We start from the raw sequence: 19,458 nt of genomic DNA, 5'->3' as shown, positions 1-19,458 counted from the left end.
ACTACCAGTCCCCTGGAATATGAGAGTCCTGCCTTTGTGGGCCAGATTGGGTATCTCAGGGATCCCCCTCAAGATGGAGTTTGTAGGTGGAGCTCCTGGCTAAGCCACCACTCCACATTGGTGATGCAGGTGTCCTCTTGCCCTCAGATCTCTTCTTCCTTCAGCAAAGGCCAGCCTCTCCCACCATTGCAGGTGCCAGAGCAAGTGGTCCAAGCATCACTGATACCTCCTCTGAAAAAACCCCCCAAATGGATGAGAAGGCCAGCAGGTGTTTCATTTGCTGTAAGTGTAGCAGTGTGTGTGTGTGTGTGTGTGTGTGTGTGTGTGTATGAAACCTGCTGGAGCCCGGAGTTATGTCCTGCAAGAGGTTTATTCACATTCCTGTGTCTCAGATCAGGTCCCTCTTTACCGCTCCAGCAGAGACTTGCTACAGTTTTCCTCTCTACCCCTTTACTCTGTGTCCTGTGCCAGTCCTGTCTAGATTGATTGCTCTAGAACTCTCAGTTATGGAGAACTGCCTGAGAGTCCATCTGACATCTCTCTAGCCTCGACATACCTGGACTGGTAGTGAGTCCAGACATATAAAGGTTAGAACACAAAGCAAGAAAATGGTGACTACAGAGCAGGAAAGAAAAAAATGTAGATTTCATTCTCTGCTCCAAACCTTTTCCCCCTGCCATTGCCTTATAGACTCAAGACCAGATATACACAGAGCCCCGCGTGTGTCCAGTTGTTAGTCCCCCCTTATTCTCGTGGGTTTGCTCTGCTCCAGGTCCATGTGACTGCTTTCTCTTCCATGAGTAACTCAGCTCTGCTGCCTCCAGATTCTCTTCAGCTTCTCTTCTGAACATTGACTCCTCCTGCAGCCTTTCAAGGTCCCTGCTTAAATGCCACCCCCTCCATGATGCCCATCTTTAACCCTTCAGAGGTGAAGAACTCCAAGGTCAAGATGCCCAAGTTCTTAGCTCTGTCTCTTAGCAGCTGGGTAACCTTGGCACGTCCCTTAACTCAGGACTTCTGTGTTCTTACCTGTAAAACAAGGATAGTAGTACCTGCCAAGGTTACGTTAGTGAATTGCCATGAACCTCAAATAAGAATATATGTAGGAACTTTGTAAAACTATCCAGTGTTTTACAAACCAAAAGTTAAGATGGTTCTGTTTCACACTCATCTGTAGTGTAGAAGTTGTGCTGTAGGAATCAAGAGAAGACTTCTGGCTGAAAATGTTCACTACGGAGGGGGTCGTAATGAATAGTTGGGGAGTAGAGCAGTAGTTGTCAAGAATGGCCGCAATTGGAATAACCTGAAGAACTGGAAAAACAAACAAACAAACAAAAAAACAAAACAAAACAAAAAAAAACCCCTATGCCCCGTACCACCCCTATGGCTTTGTCTGGGGTACAGCCTAGCGACTCGGGATAGTTCCCCAGGTGGTTGTAATGTGCAGTCAGGGCAAAGAACTGCTGGAGTAAAGGAACTTTACTGAGCTCTGCTTTTGTGCCAGGTGCTTTCTATAAAGTACCTCATTTGGTGAAAAAGATGCTCTTGTGGGGGGTGTTGTGATGTATGACGCAGGAATGAACCAGGCACTTTGGGGCTGTGGAGCGATCACATAAATGAATAGGGAGAGAGGTGCTGGCAAAACGGGTCTGGTCCTGATTCTGAAATATTTTGTGCGCTATGAGTGAAAGAGCTTAGGCTGTCTCCCATGGCTTTGTGAAACCAGTACCAGCTGGGAACACAAGGGTAGGATGGGAACAGGGGTAGGGTGATCACCTAAGGCTTGGAATGGAGGAGGTAAAACCCCAGAGCTTAGCAGCGTTTTCCAGTAATCTAGGTTTGCGAGCACTGAGCGTGAGGCACATTGAACAAGAGGTAAGACTTTGTTGTCGCTGGCTGTAGCGGGTGTAAAGACTGATGATCCCAAGGAGTTCAGTCCAGGTGACTGGGAGGATGGTGGTACCAGCACAGGTGAGGAAAAGATAAGTACTACGTCCTGAATTTCGGAGCTGTTGGTGCCACAACTGCAGAGGTGGTTTTGGGTTGGGAGCACATTCGCTCCTCACTTCCTGATCTTTTCTACCCCCAGGAGTTCTCTTATTTTTGCTGTCCTGTCCTAGGGTCAGCCAATAGAGAGCCTTCCCAGTGGTCCTGACCCAGTATTAATTTTTGGCTTTCCCTTCTTGTTTTTCCTCACCAGTTTGGGGGGAAGCTGGTTACCTTTGGCCTTCTCAGCACCACTGCCCATCAGGTGCCACAGCCTTGTCTCCACCTGGTGTTCATCAGTCAGGTCACCACGGAACCTGAATTCCTGACACGGTCAGCTGAGCTGCAGGAAGCCTTGGGATCAGGAAATGTCCTGAATTACTGTCAGAACAAGATCCAGCAAGTGACACTGCCAAGTGAAAAGATGCTCTGGCAGTTCCTGAAGGTAAGAAGCCTGAAGGCTGGCAGCTCAGAATTGTTTCCCCAAAGCCAGGTACTCCAGCCTTTGTCAACCCCAATCTCTGTCAACAGTCACCCTGTGACCAAGAGTCCAGAGGCCCTAACCCATCCCTGGACACAAAATCTTCACCCTTTACTAGAGGCTCAGAGACCATTTATGGCTAGGAAATGAGGAGTACAACTGACATTTGCCTTTTTTTTTCCTACTGTCGCTGATGTCCTAGATTCTACCACAGCCAAGGTGAAGGCTTTCATGGTGCCATGCCTTGGGACAGTTAAGGTGATGGGAAGGGAGAAGAAAGGGAGGGAAAGGCAGGGGAAAAATCAGCTGAAAGGCTTTGAGTTTTTTCAGGGAACCCAAAGCAAGTCATTGTGGTGGCCTCAGGACTCTCAAATCCCACTCTATTCTGGAGGCATATCTTCAGTTCCAGTATCAAGTTAATTTCAGGTTGCTTATGACACCAGGATGAATGCTCTACCTGTCAAAGGAAATGAGCCAAAGAGAGGAGAATGCTGGAGGAAGAAAGAGAAATAACTGGACAGGCAGTGATAGGATTAATCAGATTTGGGGGATTATAGAGAAGAATGCAAAAAAGAAAGACAGGGCCTGTCCCGGAGGGTCTGAGAAGAACTCGAGTCTGTGCTTCAGAGACAGTAGAACTTCATGAAGGTAGACACCCGGAATCTGAGAAGGAAAAAAGGATTGTGAAAGATCAACTGTAGAGGGAAGCAAGAAAAAAAAATGGGGGGAATAGTAAGAAATAATGCTTTTGTTATAAGCAGGAGGGAGAGAGGTAGTAGCTCCAGAGTGGTGGGTGGGAGAGAGTAGAGGGAATAAGCAGGAGGTCAGCCTTTACTCTGCTAAACAAAAAAGGTAGCGGCACCCACAGGACAGAGGGGGCATCTGAGTTGAAAAACTATCTAGGAGTTCCCGTCATGGCGCAGTGGTTAACGAATCCGACTAGGAACCATGAGGTTGCGGGTTCGGTCCCTGCCCTTGCTCAGTGGGTTAACGATCTGGCGTTGCCGTGAGCTGTGGTGTAGGTCGCAGACGCGGCTCGGATCCCGCGTTGCTGTGGCTCTGGCGTAGGCCGGTGGCTACAGCTCCGATTAGACCCCTAGCCTGGGAACCTCCATATGCCGCGGGAGCGGCCCAAGAAATAGCAAAAAGACAAAAAAAAAAAAAAAAAAAAAAAAAAAACTATCTAAGAGTTCCTGTCGTGGCACATGGTTAACGAATCAGACTAGGAACCATGAGGTTGCGGGTTCAATCCCTGGCCTCGCTCAGTGGGTTAAGGATCCAGCATTGCCGTGAGCTGTGGTGTAGGTTGCAGACGCAGCTCAGATCCCACATTGCTGTGACTCTGGCGTAGGCCTGCGGATACAGCTCCAATTGGACCCCTAGCCTGGGAACCTCCATATGCCGCAGGTGCGGCTCTAGAAAAGGCAAAAAGACAAAAAAAAAAAAAAAGCTATCTAAGAACCATCCATCGTGATGGTTCCGAAGCTGAGTACAGATGAACATTTCCAGGGGAAGGGCATGGAAGAAGGAGGGGCCCCTGAGGAACTATGAGAAAGATCATAGTCAGAATTCATGGTTCAGTGTGGGATGAACGAAGGGCCCAGACCAGCAAACCCATTAGGGCTTCAGGAGGCCTTGGCCCTCAGTATCTGGGACACTGAGTGGGTAAGCTGATTCTGTTTACTATATCTGTGCAGCTTCCAATAGGAGTCTTCTCACCTGGCCCTTTCGACTACCAAAGGCTCACTTGGCATCAGTCCCCTCAGAAGGACAGAGGGCAGGAACCACACCTTGTCAGCAGGGCAGCACCAGGGGGTTCTCTTCTGTGGGAGTCCTTGTAGCAGCCCATAGGGCAGCTTAGAGTTCTCTTCTTCAGTTCCCAGGAAGACAGGTCAGGTGCGAGAAGGTGAGATATAGATCAGGCTGATGTGTAATCTGCCCTGGTTTAGAAGCCTCAGGCCCTCAAGAGCCAATAATCTCTCTTGTACAGATTCCAAAACCATAACTTCTAGGATCCCTGCGAGGGTTCTGTTTAGTACAACAGCCCTCAACAGTCAGGGAAGCCTAGACCATGGTGTCCACTTCAGGTGTTTACGTAGTTTTACGTAGTTCCAGTCCAGATGCAGTTTACCAGTCACGAGCTCTGTTGCCCAGAAACATAGCTGACATCTTACTCTTACCAGGTTACAGGGTAACAGATCTAGGAAATCAACAGGAAGGTCCTGTTCTCATTCAGAAAGGGGAAAGGGTGTGTTAACACATCTGCCCACAGCCCAACGGGAATCAAATCCAGGGAGAAAAAGGAAGAGATGGCGGTGGCCTCAGGGGGCACTTAGGGTAGTACCAAGAACTGTATTTGAGGTACACTGGCACAGATGTCCAGCTGGTGTGGGAGACAATCATTCGTATTTGTTTAACGGAGACTGCTGTGTTCTGTGGTTCCTTAGGTGACCCTAGAGAAGGACTCCAGAATGAAATTCCTAAAGCTACTAGGATACAATAAAGATGAGCTTCAGAAGAAGGTAAGCTTTCACATCAGAAACATTTACTTGATGTGGAGAAGCGAATCCTGCCAGTGGAAGCCATCTCAGAATACCTCTTCCTGGGCTTCATGAATGCATATTTGGGCATTTTACCTCCTGGAGGTAGTTTCTTTCCCAGGAAAATTGCTCAAGGATCTTAGCAAGTCCATTTGGTGGAGTCTGGAAATCAGAAGAAAGTGTAATGCTTATTTGACCTTGTGCTGGGAAGAGAAGGACTCATAGATCTCTCCTTGCAGGTGGCCATGTGGTTGAAGAGTGATTTGGGGCTGGGTGAAAGCCCTCAGCCCAAGGAGGATGCCCCCAACAGTAGCAGACGACAGGCCTTCTGCAGCCAGGTCTGGTAGGAGCCCAGTCAGCCTGACATAGGGGAGCACAGAAGACCCGCCTTCAGGGCCTCTTCCCCTGCCTAGACCTTTGCCTTGCTGTGGCAGAGCTCTTCAGACTCCTCACTCACTTGGAACTAGAGTGACATACAGAGCCCAGAAGCTTTGGGCCGGGGGTGGAGCTGTATCTTAACCTTGAAGTAGAGCCCTTCCCAAACCTGACCTGGTTATTCTTTTAGCTTTACCCATTAAGGGCCAACTCTTACTAGCACTCCCAGAGAGAGCTACTAAACCAGCTCTGTCTTCTGGGCTCATTTCCTAAGTATCCACCTCTGTCTGTCTTTCTTTGTACAGACCTCTGAACATAGCGCAGAGGAAGCCTCTGCCTCCTCATCCTTCTTTGATGAGCTGGTCCCTCAGAACATAACTCCATGGGAGATCCCCATCACAGAAGGTACCCAGACCCTGAGGGAGAGGAACCCTCTGCGGAGGAGTTGGTGGGCTCAGGGTTCTCTTCTTGAGGACATTCCCTTGCCCCTGGCCTCCTGTCTCCCTCCGCAATCTCAAATGCTGGGTGGTTCTGTACTAGTTAGAGCTTTCTGTGGCTGTAGATTTTCACAGATGGGTCCTTCCTATGAAAGGTCTTATATCAAGGAGTTTTTTCCTATCCTTTTGTCTTCTTGCTTAAAGAACTGTGACCCTGTTCTTGTTGAGCAAGCGCACATCGTACCTCTGATACTGCCACGAGTCCCTCCCTTGTCCTGGGTCCTGTCCTTAGAGAGTTACCACTGGACCTGGGCACCCCAGGACACCCCACTACATTTCGTTGTGAACGAATGAATCTTGGGGGTTTGTCTGGGGCATGGGAGACAGGGACACAGAGTATAGGAGGCAGGCTGTGGCCCTTGCAGGGACATGAAGCTGGGGTCTGAAGGCGGGCTGATGCCGAGGGGATACCTCTGTCTGCAGACGCAGATGGACTCCTGAGCCAGGCTCTCCTGCTTGGAGAACTGGGCCCTGCCGTGGAGCTGTGTCTGAAGGAGGAGCGCTTTGCTGATGCCATCATCCTGGCCCAAGCTGGGGGTGCAGACCTGCTGAAGCAAACACAGGAGCGTTACTTGGCCAAAAAGAAAACCAGAATCGCCCCGGTAACTGCTCACCATGCAGGAGGGGAGGGCAGGGGATTACTTGGACCTTACCATGTAGATGCCTACACTGTGGAACTGATGTTTAGGGGATCTGCCTTTCTCTCTCTCCTGTTTTGCCCACCACTGCCTCACCCCTAGCCCCTCATCATTGGTCTAAACAGGAAGGCTGTTTATGAGGAGCTTTTGTCAGCACGGCGTGTGATCCAAGTGTGACCCCTGCTGCCTGTGCTGGAGATGGCTGATGGCCTCTTTCACTCTGCCCATTTACAGCTGCTAGCCTGTGTTACCCAGAAGAGTTGGAGAGATATGGTGTGTGCCTGTAGCCTGAAGAACTGGAGAGAGGCTCTGGCCTTGCTACTGACCTACTCAGGGCCAGAGAAATTCCCTGAGCTCTGTGGTAGGTGGCCCTCGGCTCCAGGATGGAGCAGTGTGGCTCTAGCATGGATTCAAGGGACATGCTGAGTGAGGAGGCAGAGGAACAGCTGAGCTCTGGGAAGCCAGGCCGTGTTGTCAGGGACTAGAGTGCATGCCCCAACTTTCAGTAGGGGTCGGTTGGTTTTTTTTGTTTTTTTTTTTTTTAACTTTTTCTTGTCACATCTCAGTGCAAGAGCTTTGCCCTTCACTGCAGAGCAGGATTAGCCTCAGTGTTGTCTTAAAGCCGCTATGGCTGCTTGTCCCATAGGTCATGGTCCCCTACCTATTTTCAAACAGGAGAAGAAGTGCAGGGAAGCTGTGCCATTTCAGAAGTTTCCATCTCTCTGCAGACATGCTGGGAACTCGCATGGAGCAGGAGGGCAGCAGAGCACTAACCTCCGAAGCCAGACTCTGTTACGTGTGCTCAGGGAGTGTGGAGCGGTTGGTGGAGTGCTGGGCAAAATGCCACCAGGCTTCATCCCCAATGGCTCTGCAGGTACCCCTTCTCTGCAGGGCCCTGGTCCCTCCACACCAGGCTTTTGCAGAGGCTAATGGTGGAGATGTGCAGGGACATGAGAGGCAAGTCTTCAGGGTACCCTAGCTGGAATCAGGGTATTAAGGAAGAGAGAAGGGCCCTCAAAGTCTAGGACCTTTTCCCGTGGATCAGCTGTCATCTCCTTCCCTCTTTCTCAGTCAGGGGAGACTGAGCAGCAGCTGCTTAGATATGAACCCTCATAATTTTTTTTCCCACTTCAGGTTTGATAAGTTTATATTTGAGAAATTGTGAGTTTGGGCCTTCTATTAGCTACCAGGGAAAGTCCTGTGGTTGTAAATTGTACCAGACACTCTGCGGGTATCCAGAGAAGGTGGGGGGGTCACAGACTCATGGGGAGACAAAATCACACATGAAATAAGAGTTCAACAGAAATTGAAATTGGTGATGCATTAGCATAAGGGGTAAAGAATCCAAAAAAGTAGAGGCAGAGATTACCAGAGTGTAGACCCAGACAGCTTGGGAGGTGAAGCCAAGTGGCCCTTCTCTGATTGTCATGTCTCGTGTATCATCACCCACTGCCGGTGCCTGGCTATGGCCAGGGGCCCTCATGCCCATAACAGGGACATCCTTGGATGAGCTACCCAGGTTTCGAGAACAGGATGTGCTTGGAAGAGGGCTGACTGCCCTTATCCTCGTCCCTGTAGGACCTGATGGAGAAGGTGATGGTCCTTAACAAGAGCTTGGAGCTACTGCGGGGTCCTGATGGGGTGAGCCCAGGCCCTGCCACAACCTCCAGGGTCACTCAGTATGCCCACCTCCTGGCAGCGCAGGGCAGCCTGAACGCTGCCATGAGCTACCTACCCAGTGACTGTGCTCAGGTGAGTGGGGCCCGGTGGAAAGAGTGAACCATTTCACTCCTCTCACACTGGCACTTCCATGTTCCAAGCACTATGGTCATGCTGAAAAAATCAGATGTCAGTGATTTATCATGTCGTAACAGTAGCTTATACAAAGCACTATGGGACGCCACAGCAAGGGGCTGGCTTTGTCTGGAGAAGTCAAAAAGGGCTTTCCAATGGTTAAAACTGTTGAGGGGGACCTTCAGAGAGAAGTGGCTCATCAGCAGGTGGTGTCAGACATTCCAGGCAGAAACAGCAAGGAGGAAGGTTTGGCAGGGATTAGAAGACCTTTGAGTTGCGTATGGCGGGTGAAGTGTAGCGGGTCAGCTGAAAAGGTGAAAGATTTATGCAACCTGAAGGAAACCCAGACTATAGAGGGTCAGCTGACGTTTGAATGCTGGAGGGGGCCAGGCTTGTAGGAGAAGATATTTGCTTGTTTTCATTTTATTTAACAGTTCTTTGTTATTATAACTTTTATAGCCACCAATTCAGCAGCTCAGAGATCGGCTTTTTCATGCCCAGGGTTCTGGTGTCTTGGGCCAGCAGTCTCCCCCTTTCCCCTTCCCCCGGGTTGTTGTGGGAGCTATCCCCACCTCTCAAGAGACATCATCTCACAGACTGGGATTCCAGTCTTCTCACCAGGTAAGACTGGAATTCATTTAAAAACACCTTGTTCATTCATTTAAAAACACCTATTAAGTGTCTACCAAGTGTCAGGCATGGATCAAGGCACTTGGAATATATATATATATAGTAGGAGAAAAAAAAGATGAAAATTCTGGCCTTCATAAAGCATAGATTCAGTTATTTTTCTTTTTCTTTTTGTTTTGTCTTTTCTAGGCCCGCCCCAGTGGCATATGGAGGTTCCCAGGCCAGGGGTCTAATCAAAGCTGCAGCTGTCGGCCTACACCAGAGCCACAGTGATGAGGGATCCAAGCCGTGTCTGTGACCTACACCACAGCTCACGACAACACCGGATCCTTAACTCACTGAGCAAGGCCAGGGATCGAACCCGAAACCTCATGGTTCCTAGTCGGATTCGTTAACCACTGAGTCATGACGAGAACTCCCAGTTATTTTTTGATTAACTGTTTATTGAACAAATGCTAGGCACCCAGAACAGAAAGGCACACAAACCATGATTCTTGCCCTTAATTAGCTTATAGTCTAGTAGAAAGATGGTTATGTAAAAAATAACTACAGTAAAATTCGTAAATGCCATGATTAGAGTATGAAAAAGATCCATGAGATCACACAGAAGGAAGCAACTTGCTAAGGGATGAGGGAAGTTTAGAGAATGCTTCAGAATGAGTATGAGGTTGATCAGAATCTTGAAGATTAAAAGTTATTTCGGCAAAGGAGGAGGTAAGGAAGGGTATTTCAGGCAGAGGGAATGGCATGTACAAGTCACTGAAGGAAAAGTTAGAGCCCATTTGAGGAACGACTAATATTTTAATGGGGCTACAAAACAGCTCTTTATGGTAGTAGAGTGAGTTAGATGAAGCTGGGGTAACAGGTAGTAGTTAGATCAGGGGAGACCTGGCCTTCTGTGTTCAAGAGTTTAGACTTGACCCTGAAGGCAGGAGCTATTGGTCTTATGCATAGGAAAGGCTAGCTATGTGTCTAGAAAGGGCAGGCTAGAGGCAGTTAGGAGGCTATAGCAAGAGATGATTAGGGCATGAGATGATCTAAAGCTGGAACTGAGGTTGGATTTGAGATACTTAGTAGGTAGAATGTACGGAAACTGGTGATGGTTTAGTGGAGTGTGGGGATTTGACACCAGTTTCTGTCCATTCTACCTACTAGCGGCGGGGACTGACCACAGTGCCCAGAATGATAGGATGCTGTTAACTCATGAGACCAGGAGCCTACTAAAGGGAAACAAAATCTAAGGAGATTGTAGATAGAGGTATCTATCTGGCAGAGGTCTGATTCATCCTGACCCACCTGTAATTCCCACCCTAATTTTCTTCCCTCCCTTGCCTTCCCAGTCCACCCTCTTCCTTCTCTGTCCTTACTTGCTCACTCTCAATCCCTCCATCCCTCCCTCTCACTCTCTCTTTTCTATTTTGAAACAATTATAGATTCACAGAAAGATACAATGAAATGTACTGGGAAGTCTTCTGCATCCCAAGCCCACCCCATCCCATGCCAGTGTCCCACACAACAGTACAATATGAAGACCAAGAAAATGACATTAGTATATAATCTAGATGCAGATTTCACTGGTTTTACACAGACTTATTTGTGTATCTATGTGTGTAACTGTGTAAGAATTTGTTTTTTCATCTCTTTAACAGAGTCCTTCACAGAGCAAACATTTTTAATTTTATAAGCTCCTTGGAGTTCCTGTCGTGGCTCAGTGGTTAACAAATCCGAATAGGAACCAGGAGGTTGCGGGTTCGATCCCTGGCCTTGCTCAGTGGGTTAAGGATCCGGCATTGCCGTGAGCTGTGTTTAGGTCACAGATGCAGCTCAGATCCCATGTTGCTGTATCTGTGGCGTAGGCTGGCAGCTACAGCTCTGATTCAACCCCTAGCCTGGGAACCTCCATATGCTGCGGGAGCAGCCCAAGAAATGGCAAAAGACCAAAAAAAAAAAAATTTTTATAAGCTCCAAGTTTTCCTCCTATGGATCATGCTTTTCATGTAAAGTCTAAGAAAGCTTAGTCTAGTCCAGGGTCCCCCAAATTTCCTATTATGTTCTTTCTAGACATTTTATAGTTTCATAGTTTTACCTTTAAGTCCATGTTCCACTTTGAGTTAATTTTTATATAAGATGTGAAGTTTGAGTCAAGGTTCATTTTTTTGCCAATGGATATCTAGAATCATTTATTGAAAAGGCTGCCCTTCTTCAATTGAATTGATTTTGCTCCTTTGTCAAAAATTAGTTGGACATATTTGTATGGACTTATTTCTCAGTTCCCTATTCTGTTCCATTTATCTGTGTGTCTGTTCCTGTGCCAGTACCACTCTGCCTTGATTACCACCTCTATATAAGAAAGTCTTAACGTGGGAAAAAGTAATTTCCCCTACTTTATTTTTCTGTTTCAAAATTGCTTTGGATATTCTAAGACCTTGTCCTTTTAACATAGATTTTAGAATGAGTTTATTTATATCTAAAAAGAAACTTGCTAAAATTGACAGGAATTGTATTAAAACTATAGCTTCGTGTAGGGAGAATTGATGTCTTTACTATGTTGAGTCTTTCTATCCATGAACATGGTAAATCTCTCTAGTACTGTCTCCATCAGCACTTTATAATTTTATTTTCTTCCTTTTTTTTTTCCTCTCTGCTTTTTAGGGCCACAAGTGTGGTACATGGAAGTTCCCAGGCTAGGAGTTGAATCACAGCAATGCTGGATCCTTAACCCACTGAGTGAGGCCAGGGATCAAACCTGCGTCCTCATGGATGATAGTTGGGTTCATTACTGCTGAGCCATGAAGGGAACTCCAGCACTTTATAATTTTCATGATACCACTCCTGACATGTTTTGTTCAATTTAAACAAATACGTAAGTTTTTAATTTGTCTTCAACAATTTGAAATTAAATGGTAATGCATTTTAAATTTTGGTTTCCACTTGTTGTTAGTACACAAGAAAATAATTGGTTTTTATGTGTTAATCCTGTATCCTGTGACTTTCCAGTGCTCAGAAATGAGATTCCTGAACTCATTAGTTCCAGGAGTGTTTAATGGATTCCTTGGGTTTTTGTTTTTTGCTTTTGTTTTTTGTTTTTTGCTTTTTTGGGCCGCACCTGCAGCACATGGAGGTTCTCAGGCTAGGGGTGCAGTTGGAGCTGTAGCTGCTGGCTTATGTCACAGCCACAGCAACACTAGACTCCAGCCATGTCTGTGACCTACACCACAGCTCACGGAAGCACCGAATCCTTAACCCACTGATCGAGGCCAGGGATCGAAACCACAACCTCATGGTGACTAGTCAGATTTGTTTCCACCGTGCCACGATGGGAACTCCCCTTGAGATTGTCTATGTAGATAGTCATGTTGTCTGCAAATAGAGACAGTTTTATTTCTTTTTTCTCCAAATTGTATATTTTTAATTTCTCTTGCCTTGTTATAGGCCTAAAATAAGAATAGTGAGTGTGAATACTATGACCTTGTTTCCCGTCTTAGAGGAAAAACATTCAGTCTTTCACCACTCAGTATGATGGTAGCTCTGCATTTTTTTTGTAGATGTTCTTTATGAGGCTAAGGAAAATTTCCCCTCTATTCCGTTCTGAATCATGAATCAGTGTTGAATTTTGACAAGTGTTTTTTTCTGCATCATTTTGTATGATCAAATGATTTTTTTCTTTAACCTATGGATTATGTTGATTGATTTTTAAATATATCATGGTATATATTGCATGACCTGGAATAAATCCCACCTTATTGTGGTATATTATTTTTATATACATTGTTGGATTTGATTTGCTGAAATTTTGCTGAGGATCTTTGTGTTTAAGTTCATGAGAAAATTGGTCTGTATTTTTTTTTTTTTTTTTTTTTTTTGTGTGGTATTGGTATCAGGAGTACTGACCTTAAAGTGAGTTAGGGAATGTTCCTTCCTTTATATTCTGGAAGAGATTATGTAAACTTTGTGTTAATTTTGCCAAACTTTGAATGTTTGGTAAAATTCTCCAGTGAAACTATCTAAGCCTAGAGATTTTTTTTGTGGGGATCTTTTTAATTACAAATTTAATCTCTTTAATAGTTATAGAACAGAAGTTCCTGTTGTGGCTCAGCAGGTTAAGAACCAAACATAGTGTCCATGAGAATATAGGTTTGATCCCTGGCCTCTCTCAGTGGGTTAAGGATCCATTATTGTCACAAGCTGCGGCAGCAGAGGTCACAAATGCAGCTTAAATTCAGTGTTGCTGTGGCTGTGGTGTAGGCCAGCAGCTGTAGCTCCAATTCGACTCCTAGCCTGGGAACTTTCACATGCCACAGGTGCAGCTGTAAAGAAACAAACACACACAAAAAATATAGTTATTGAACTATTCAGGTTTTCAATTTTATTTTGGCTGAGTTGGTAATTTGTGGTCCTTGAAGAATTGGTCCATTTTTTTTCTACATTGTCAAATTTATGATGTAATGTTATTTATAGTATTCCTTTATTATCTTTGCAGTGGCTATAGGGTCTATTGTAATGTTTCCTGCTTCATCCTTGATCTTAATGACTTGTATCTTCTCTCTACATCTGTGTCAGTCTTTATAAAGATTTATCAATTCTGTTAATTTTTTAAAATTAGCTTTTTGTTTCATTTTGTCTGTTGTTTTTCTGTTTTCAGTTACTTACCTTTCTTTTCCTTTCCAAATGTTGACTCATTTTTTTCTTTACAGGTTCCGACTCCATCTGTAAGGCCAAGGATTTCCACACCTCAGTCATCACTAGTGATGCCCTCGACATCTTCCCATCCTGTCCCTTATCAGGGCTCCCGAATGAAGAATACAAGTGACTATAGGCCACCTGGTTTCCAGGAATCCCAGCCTTTGCCCCTGGGCCCTGGGGTAAGGCCCGGTGAGTGACTGAGTGGAGTTCAGTCTAGGCAGAGGTCAGAGGAAAACAGTTGGCATGGCCAGCATGTATTGGGGGGATAGTATGTCTACTTAGTGAGAGGAGCTTGGATTTGAAGCCTGAATTCTCAGTATTATCAGTTACTGGCTTTGTACCTGTGGACAGGATACCTAGTCACTTCGTATCTTTTGAAAATAGTAGTCGTTCTATAGTCATTTCAACCCCACAGGATTGTTTTGAGAGTCAAATAAGGAATATAGTAAAATGACGTGGTAATTGGTAGATCTCCATTCACATGTGTTAATCATTTATTGTTACGGATTTTTTTATATCACTACCTTACTCCTCCCTGAGGTGCTCTGAGTCTCTTCCACATTGAAATTTGGTGACAAATGGCCTGTTACTGTCCCATTTCAGCTTCCTCTCAGCCACGGCTGTTAGGAAGGCCACGGGTGCAAGCTCCTAACCCTGTGAGATTCCCTGGAACATGGCCTCTTCCTGGTCCCCCTCCTCCCATGGCACCCGCAGACATCATGCCACCTGGCTCTGCCTCCCTGCCTGAGACTCCTCGACTGGTCCCTCTGCTTCCTGTGAGAACACCAGGCCTCGGTCCCATGAACTCCCAGCCGCCAGCCCCTCCTGTCAGCCTCCCTGCAGCACACCCCTCAGGAGGCCCAGGCGCTCCATGTGCTAGCGCCCCACCAGCCACCGACCTCTTGACCCCTCAGCCAGGTCAGTCTTCCCCCATGGCCTTCCCCTTCCGCGTCATGGCCTCTCTCTCCTCCCTCCCCCACTACCACCTTGAGAGTCTCTTTCCTCAAGCCCATGAGCTGGGATTGGAGAGTGTCAACTGAGAGTGTGCTGGTCCACAGAGAGACCTGTGGCACACTCCAACTAACATAAGGTTGCTGCCCTTCAGACCAGAAATCTCGGTGTTCCTGATCATGCCCCTAAATACCTCTATATTTTACTCTCCAGGGCCTCAAGATTCCTTGAAAAATGCTCCAGTGCCCAGGGGAAGCCTTCAGAGGAAAAAGGTCAGTGCATCTCTCCCCACCTAACCCCTCGTACATTCCGCGACGGCTCACACGCTAGATGCTTACAGAAAGCAGCCCAGTCCTTCCCATTCTCAGGCATACACTCTGTCCTCTCTATTTCCCCACCCACTCTTCTCCTCCCAGCCCCCTCCTCTTTCCTTCTTACAGGCAGTCCCCATCTTCCCACTTCCAGGTCCCCCACTCACTGTTCTGTCCCCTTGTTCACCCATAATTTCTACTGCTCCCTCAAAGCAGGGCCGAAGGAGTCTTGCAGCTTAAACTCATGTGCCTTTCTTTTCTCTCTCTCTAGTTGCCAGAGACATTTATGCCCCCAGCACCAATTACTGCTCCAGTTATGTGCCTCACCCCTGAGCCACGAGGGCTCCTTTCCTCACAGCCAGCTGTCCCCAGTGTGAGTCAGGCTCCCTCTGGAGCCCCAGGAGAACTCGGCCTGCAGGTGACAGGAGCGATGTTCCCCTCCTACTTTTCTTGGGTGTAGAAAAGCAGGGCGCATGGTAGATGGTTTCATTCCTCAAGGTGCAGGCAGACTCTGGGCCGAAGGAGATGGGGGGTGAGGGGCAGGTACCAGGTGTCCCTACTGCAGAGAACGGTGGGTGCCCCCTCCCCAGCTCTGCCCTGCCTGAGTGGGAGCAGTGTGACACTGAGTCATTGAGGACTCGTCCTGAGATGAGCCATGGGAAGGACAGCTTGCTCAATCTCTCCTACTCCCTGCTCCCTCCTCAGCGGCTTCAGCAGCCACCTGAGAAGATGGACATGAAGGAGCTGCCCCCCGAACATGAGTCCTTGAAGATCAGCTTCGAGGCACTTCTGCAACGCTGCTCCCTTTCTGCCACTGACTTAGTGAGTCTAAACCTTTCCCATGACGCCCCCACTCATACCCCAGCTGGACCCAGGACCACTTAGTTATAGACCAGTTCCTTGTGTGACTCTTCTTACTGTCCCTGGACATGCTGCCTGTATCTTATACCTATTTGGTGTCCATGCAGAATCAGGAAGGACCTGTCTGGTCTGGAGCTTAGCCCCTTGGTAGCAGGGCCAGCGGCACTGAGACTTAGCTCTTGGAGAGGCAGCAGGGAGTACTGGAAGAAGGGTGAGACCAGGGGTAAGGAAGCCTGCCGCTCCTTCCTGGCTGTTTCTGCCTGAGCGAGTCACGTACCCTCTTTGGGTCTCCATTTCTTCCCCTGTGAAGTGAAAGAAGGAACATTAAGCCATTCTAGCTCTAAGGTACCGTGCTTCTTTAGAGCCCTGTGTAGTGTTAGGGGCTGGAATCGGAATCCATTTCCCTCCTTGCAGAAGACAAAACGGAAGCTGGATGAGGCAGCCCAACGCCTAGAATGTCTGTATGAGAAGCTCCGTGAGAGGACAGTAAGTGTGCTCAGTGGTGCTCCTCCACCTTCCGCCCTTCCACCCTCGCCCATGGCCAAAGGGCATCCAGTATCCCTTCCACAGGCCTCAGTGGCCCTGAGTCCCCACAGAATATGGACACCTTGCCCGGCCTGGGCTCCAGAACTTGTCCTCTCTTCTCCCTCCTGGGCCTCCGAGGCAGGGGCTGGGCTGGGCTGATTAACCTCTGGGCCAATCCCCCCACAGCTCTCGCCTCCTGTCCTGACTGGGCTCCACGAGGTTGCCCGATGTGCGGACACAGGAAGCTTTGAGCAGGGCCTCGCCGTGCATGCCCAGGTGGTGGGCTACAGCAGCTTCAGCGAGGTCTCCAGCTTCATGCCTGCCCTCAAGTCTATCCTCACCATTGCTCTTAAGCTGCACGTCTGAACTAGCAGCTCCTCCTGCCAGGAGGCCACTTCGACTGTTCCTTAACTCCTGCCTTCAGGGGAGGAGAATAGATTCCGTTTGTTTTTCCCTTGCTGCGGGTGTATGATGCTGTAGGCTTGGCTCCAAACCAGCAGAATGCCTGTTCTCCACCCCTTAATACCTGGCCCTCTGGGAGCTGCCCCGGGCTCTCTCAGCCTGTTCTTCTTCACTTTCCCTCAAACTGTACTTCGACAAAGCTCGGCACAGGATGTATTCTCCCCAGGGATATTCTAACCGGCTTCTGAATTCTCCCCAGGGATATTCTAAACGGCTTCTGAGGGGGTAAGCAGGATCGTTGCTTCCAAGTCTACCTCTGCAGTACCCACCATGTGGGTCTTTTGTTTTACCCCTTCTATGGACCATGAGCCTGACCTTACATTTCCAGGTCCGTATTTCTCTGAGCCTGGAGGCTGGGGTAGAGTTGACTGTTCATCCTTTGAACAAATCATAGATGTGAGGGATGGGTGCTGAGCAGAACCGAGAAAAGGATCTTAGTCCCTTTGGGGAAGGGGCTTCTCATCTGCCAGCATTGTGAAGGGTGGGCTAAGTGAGATGGAAGGTGGAAGGGGTGCACTGCCTTTCGCCGAGAGCTGTCTTAGGCTATGGAATAGGAGCAGAAGGACCACACTGCCTGTGGGGAATGGCCCCTGACTTAGCCTGAGCCCTGGCCCAAGGCCTAGACCATTCATTCTGTGTTAGAATCCCAGTTCTGGAATAAGAGCCATATTAATGACTCTTCTGGCACTGCTTCTCAAGGCTTGGAGACCCTTCTCCCCCACCCCCCACTCATCTCAGGGCTGCCTTCTCTGGCTGCACTTTCTTGGTTGGACTCTGCGTTTGAAGCACTGATGTACTTAATGTGCAATAAAGCTGCTTTAATTTGGTTTCCTCAGTTATCTCCCAATTATTATGTCCTCTGGGTCCTATTTTGCCCTTACCTGTCTTCCCAGGCTCCTTTGTTCTTGTTCCCTGTGCCCTGATAAGGCAAGAGAGAGGCTTGGGACAGATGGGAAGTCAGGAGATTGAAGAAAGGAGGTGGCACTGAATTAGGCTCTCTCCTTGCAACATATATGGTCAGCCTGGGGTGTGTGTATGTGTGTGTGTGTGTGTGTGTGTCTGTCTGTCTGTCTGTCTATCTGTCTGTCTCCATCCGTGCCTGATGTTCAGCTCCAGGGTTTTCCCCATACCACTTCAGGGCTGAGCTCAGCTGCACAAAGGGGCTGGGTGTGAAGCCTGGGGTACTATCTCTAATCCTGTTGTAGATCCCATCATGTCTGCGGGCTAGATGGTGTGTGTTTGGGAGGAAGGGATTGTTAGGCAGTATTTGTTTGTAAAGCCACTTGCTCTTCAGATAATACTTGCACTAACTTCTATTGATGAAGCAGTGTGAGCCCCAGCAAAGTCCTTTCCCAAAGTGTCTTTGAAGCCAAGAGCCCATTGAAGGGAAGAAAGGCCGGGAGAGGGGATTAGTTTGTTCAGCAGCTGTGAATTTCAGTGGGAGGTTGATGAACTCCGAAGTCTTTGTTTAAATTAAAGGGGGGGAGAAAAAAGCCGCTGCTGGAGCGAGAGCCCCACTTGGGGCCCTGAACTAACACAAGGAGAAGTCTGAGCTGCGGGGAGCTGTGTACTGACTGCGAAGACTTTTCCCAAACACTTTCGGGAAAGGTGTTGTGAGAAGAGAAGGGGGCGGAGTGGGGGATTAGCATGTGAAATGAAGTTTTCATTGACTCCGGCGGGGGTAGAAGGCTATTTTAATGGCATTTTGTTCTCTTATTTTCCCTTCCTGAGCTCTTTAGAGATATTGTTTTGCTAAGGCAGGCTTTCTCTTCCCCCTTCTTTCCAGTCTGCAGATTGCCTCTATGGGAGCCAACATAAATATTTCTCCTCAAGGAATGCGGGTTAATTAAAAGGAAATGAATGAGTGGAAGCATCCAATCCAGACCCACAATAGGCGAGTGCCCTGGCCTGCCCTTCCCTCCCACCACCACCAGCGCTGCCAGCGCTGAGCGCGACCCTGTCTCTGTCTTTGCCCTAACCTGCTGCTAAGGCCAGTTGAGGCTGGGATTCTTTTCAAGAAAAGAAAGCCCTGCCTGTGTCTAGGCTCACAGGCCAGGGACAGGAAGGAGACAGTGTTTTGTCCCCTCCACCCAGCATCCTTGTCACTTCTCAGGACCTCCCTCTGCTTCTGTCCCCTGGCTGAGACAGATGGACTTCTACCAAAGAACACACAGGAGGAGGGAAAGGGCCTGGGTTCCAGGACCCACCCCATGGTTACTTACTAGTTGGTGGAACAAGCCACACATCTTTCTCTGTGACAGTTTAAATCTGTAAAACAGGAGTGCCCGTTGTGGCTCAGTGGGTTAACAACTGGACTAGCATCCGAGAGGATGTGGGTTCTATCCCTGCCCTCTCTCAGTGGGTTAGGGACCTGGTGTTGCCATGAACTATGGTGTAGGTCACAGATGAGGCTTGGATCTGGCATGGCTGTGGCTTTGGCGCAGGCCAGCAGCTGCAGCTCCGATTCCACCCCTAGCCTGGGAACTTCCATATGCCACAGGTGCAGCTCTAAAAAATAAAAATAAAAAAAAAAAGGAAAAAAAAAATCTGTAAAACAGGTTTCACTAGCTGACCACGAAGGTGTCTTCCCAAGCAACCGGTCTGGTTGTCCACGTTTGTAAAGGAGAATATAGCACAGGAGACTGATTATAAGAGAGAATCTAAACTCTGTGAAAGAGGAGGTCAGTGTGTTGTTCACCACTGTATTTCCACTCCAGAGTTTGT

At 48.0% G+C, this 19,458-nt stretch overlaps 1 protein-coding gene across 23 annotated transcripts in view; it reads left to right on the top strand.

The window, feature by feature from the left end:
- Positions 1-19,458, top strand: part of SEC31B (SEC31 homolog B, COPII coat complex component) — a 40,775-nt gene that overhangs the window by 17,283 nt on the left and 4,034 nt on the right. For 15 of the 23 annotated variants that reach the window (XM_021072485.1, XM_021072483.1, XM_021072480.1 and 12 more), the window contains 16 exons: positions 148-282; positions 2,201-2,431; positions 4,915-4,989; positions 5,247-5,345; positions 5,688-5,787; positions 6,303-6,481; positions 6,752-6,878; positions 7,246-7,391; positions 8,096-8,269; positions 8,771-8,932; positions 13,636-13,813; positions 14,228-14,542; positions 14,789-14,847; positions 15,158-15,304; positions 15,592-15,708; positions 16,162-16,233. In XM_021072485.1, the coding sequence (XP_020928144.1) occupies positions 148-282; positions 2,201-2,431; positions 4,915-4,989; positions 5,247-5,345; positions 5,688-5,787; positions 6,303-6,481; positions 6,752-6,878; positions 7,246-7,391; positions 8,096-8,269; positions 8,771-8,932; positions 13,636-13,813; positions 14,228-14,542; positions 14,789-14,847; positions 15,158-15,304; positions 15,592-15,708; positions 16,162-16,233 (2,316 nt within the window). Of the gene's footprint in view, positions 1-147; positions 283-2,200; positions 2,432-4,914; positions 4,990-5,246; positions 5,346-5,687; positions 5,788-6,302; positions 6,482-6,751; positions 6,879-7,245; positions 7,392-8,095; positions 8,270-8,770; positions 8,933-13,635; positions 13,814-14,227; positions 14,543-14,788; positions 14,848-15,157; positions 15,305-15,591; positions 15,709-16,161; positions 16,234-16,458; positions 17,570-18,520; positions 19,037-19,458 lie in introns of those variants that run through there. The other 8 variants (XM_013993180.2, XM_013993175.2, XM_003125587.6 and 5 more) reach the window with 6 other exon arrangements.

Source organism: Sus scrofa, chromosome 14 (assembly GCF_000003025.6).
Source record: "Sus scrofa isolate TJ Tabasco breed Duroc chromosome 14, Sscrofa11.1, whole genome shotgun sequence".
Classification (NCBI taxonomy): Eukaryota; Metazoa; Chordata; class Mammalia; order Artiodactyla; family Suidae; genus Sus; species Sus scrofa.
The sequence above is the reverse complement of the archived record's forward strand: the minus strand, read 5'-3'. Positions and strand labels throughout refer to the sequence as shown.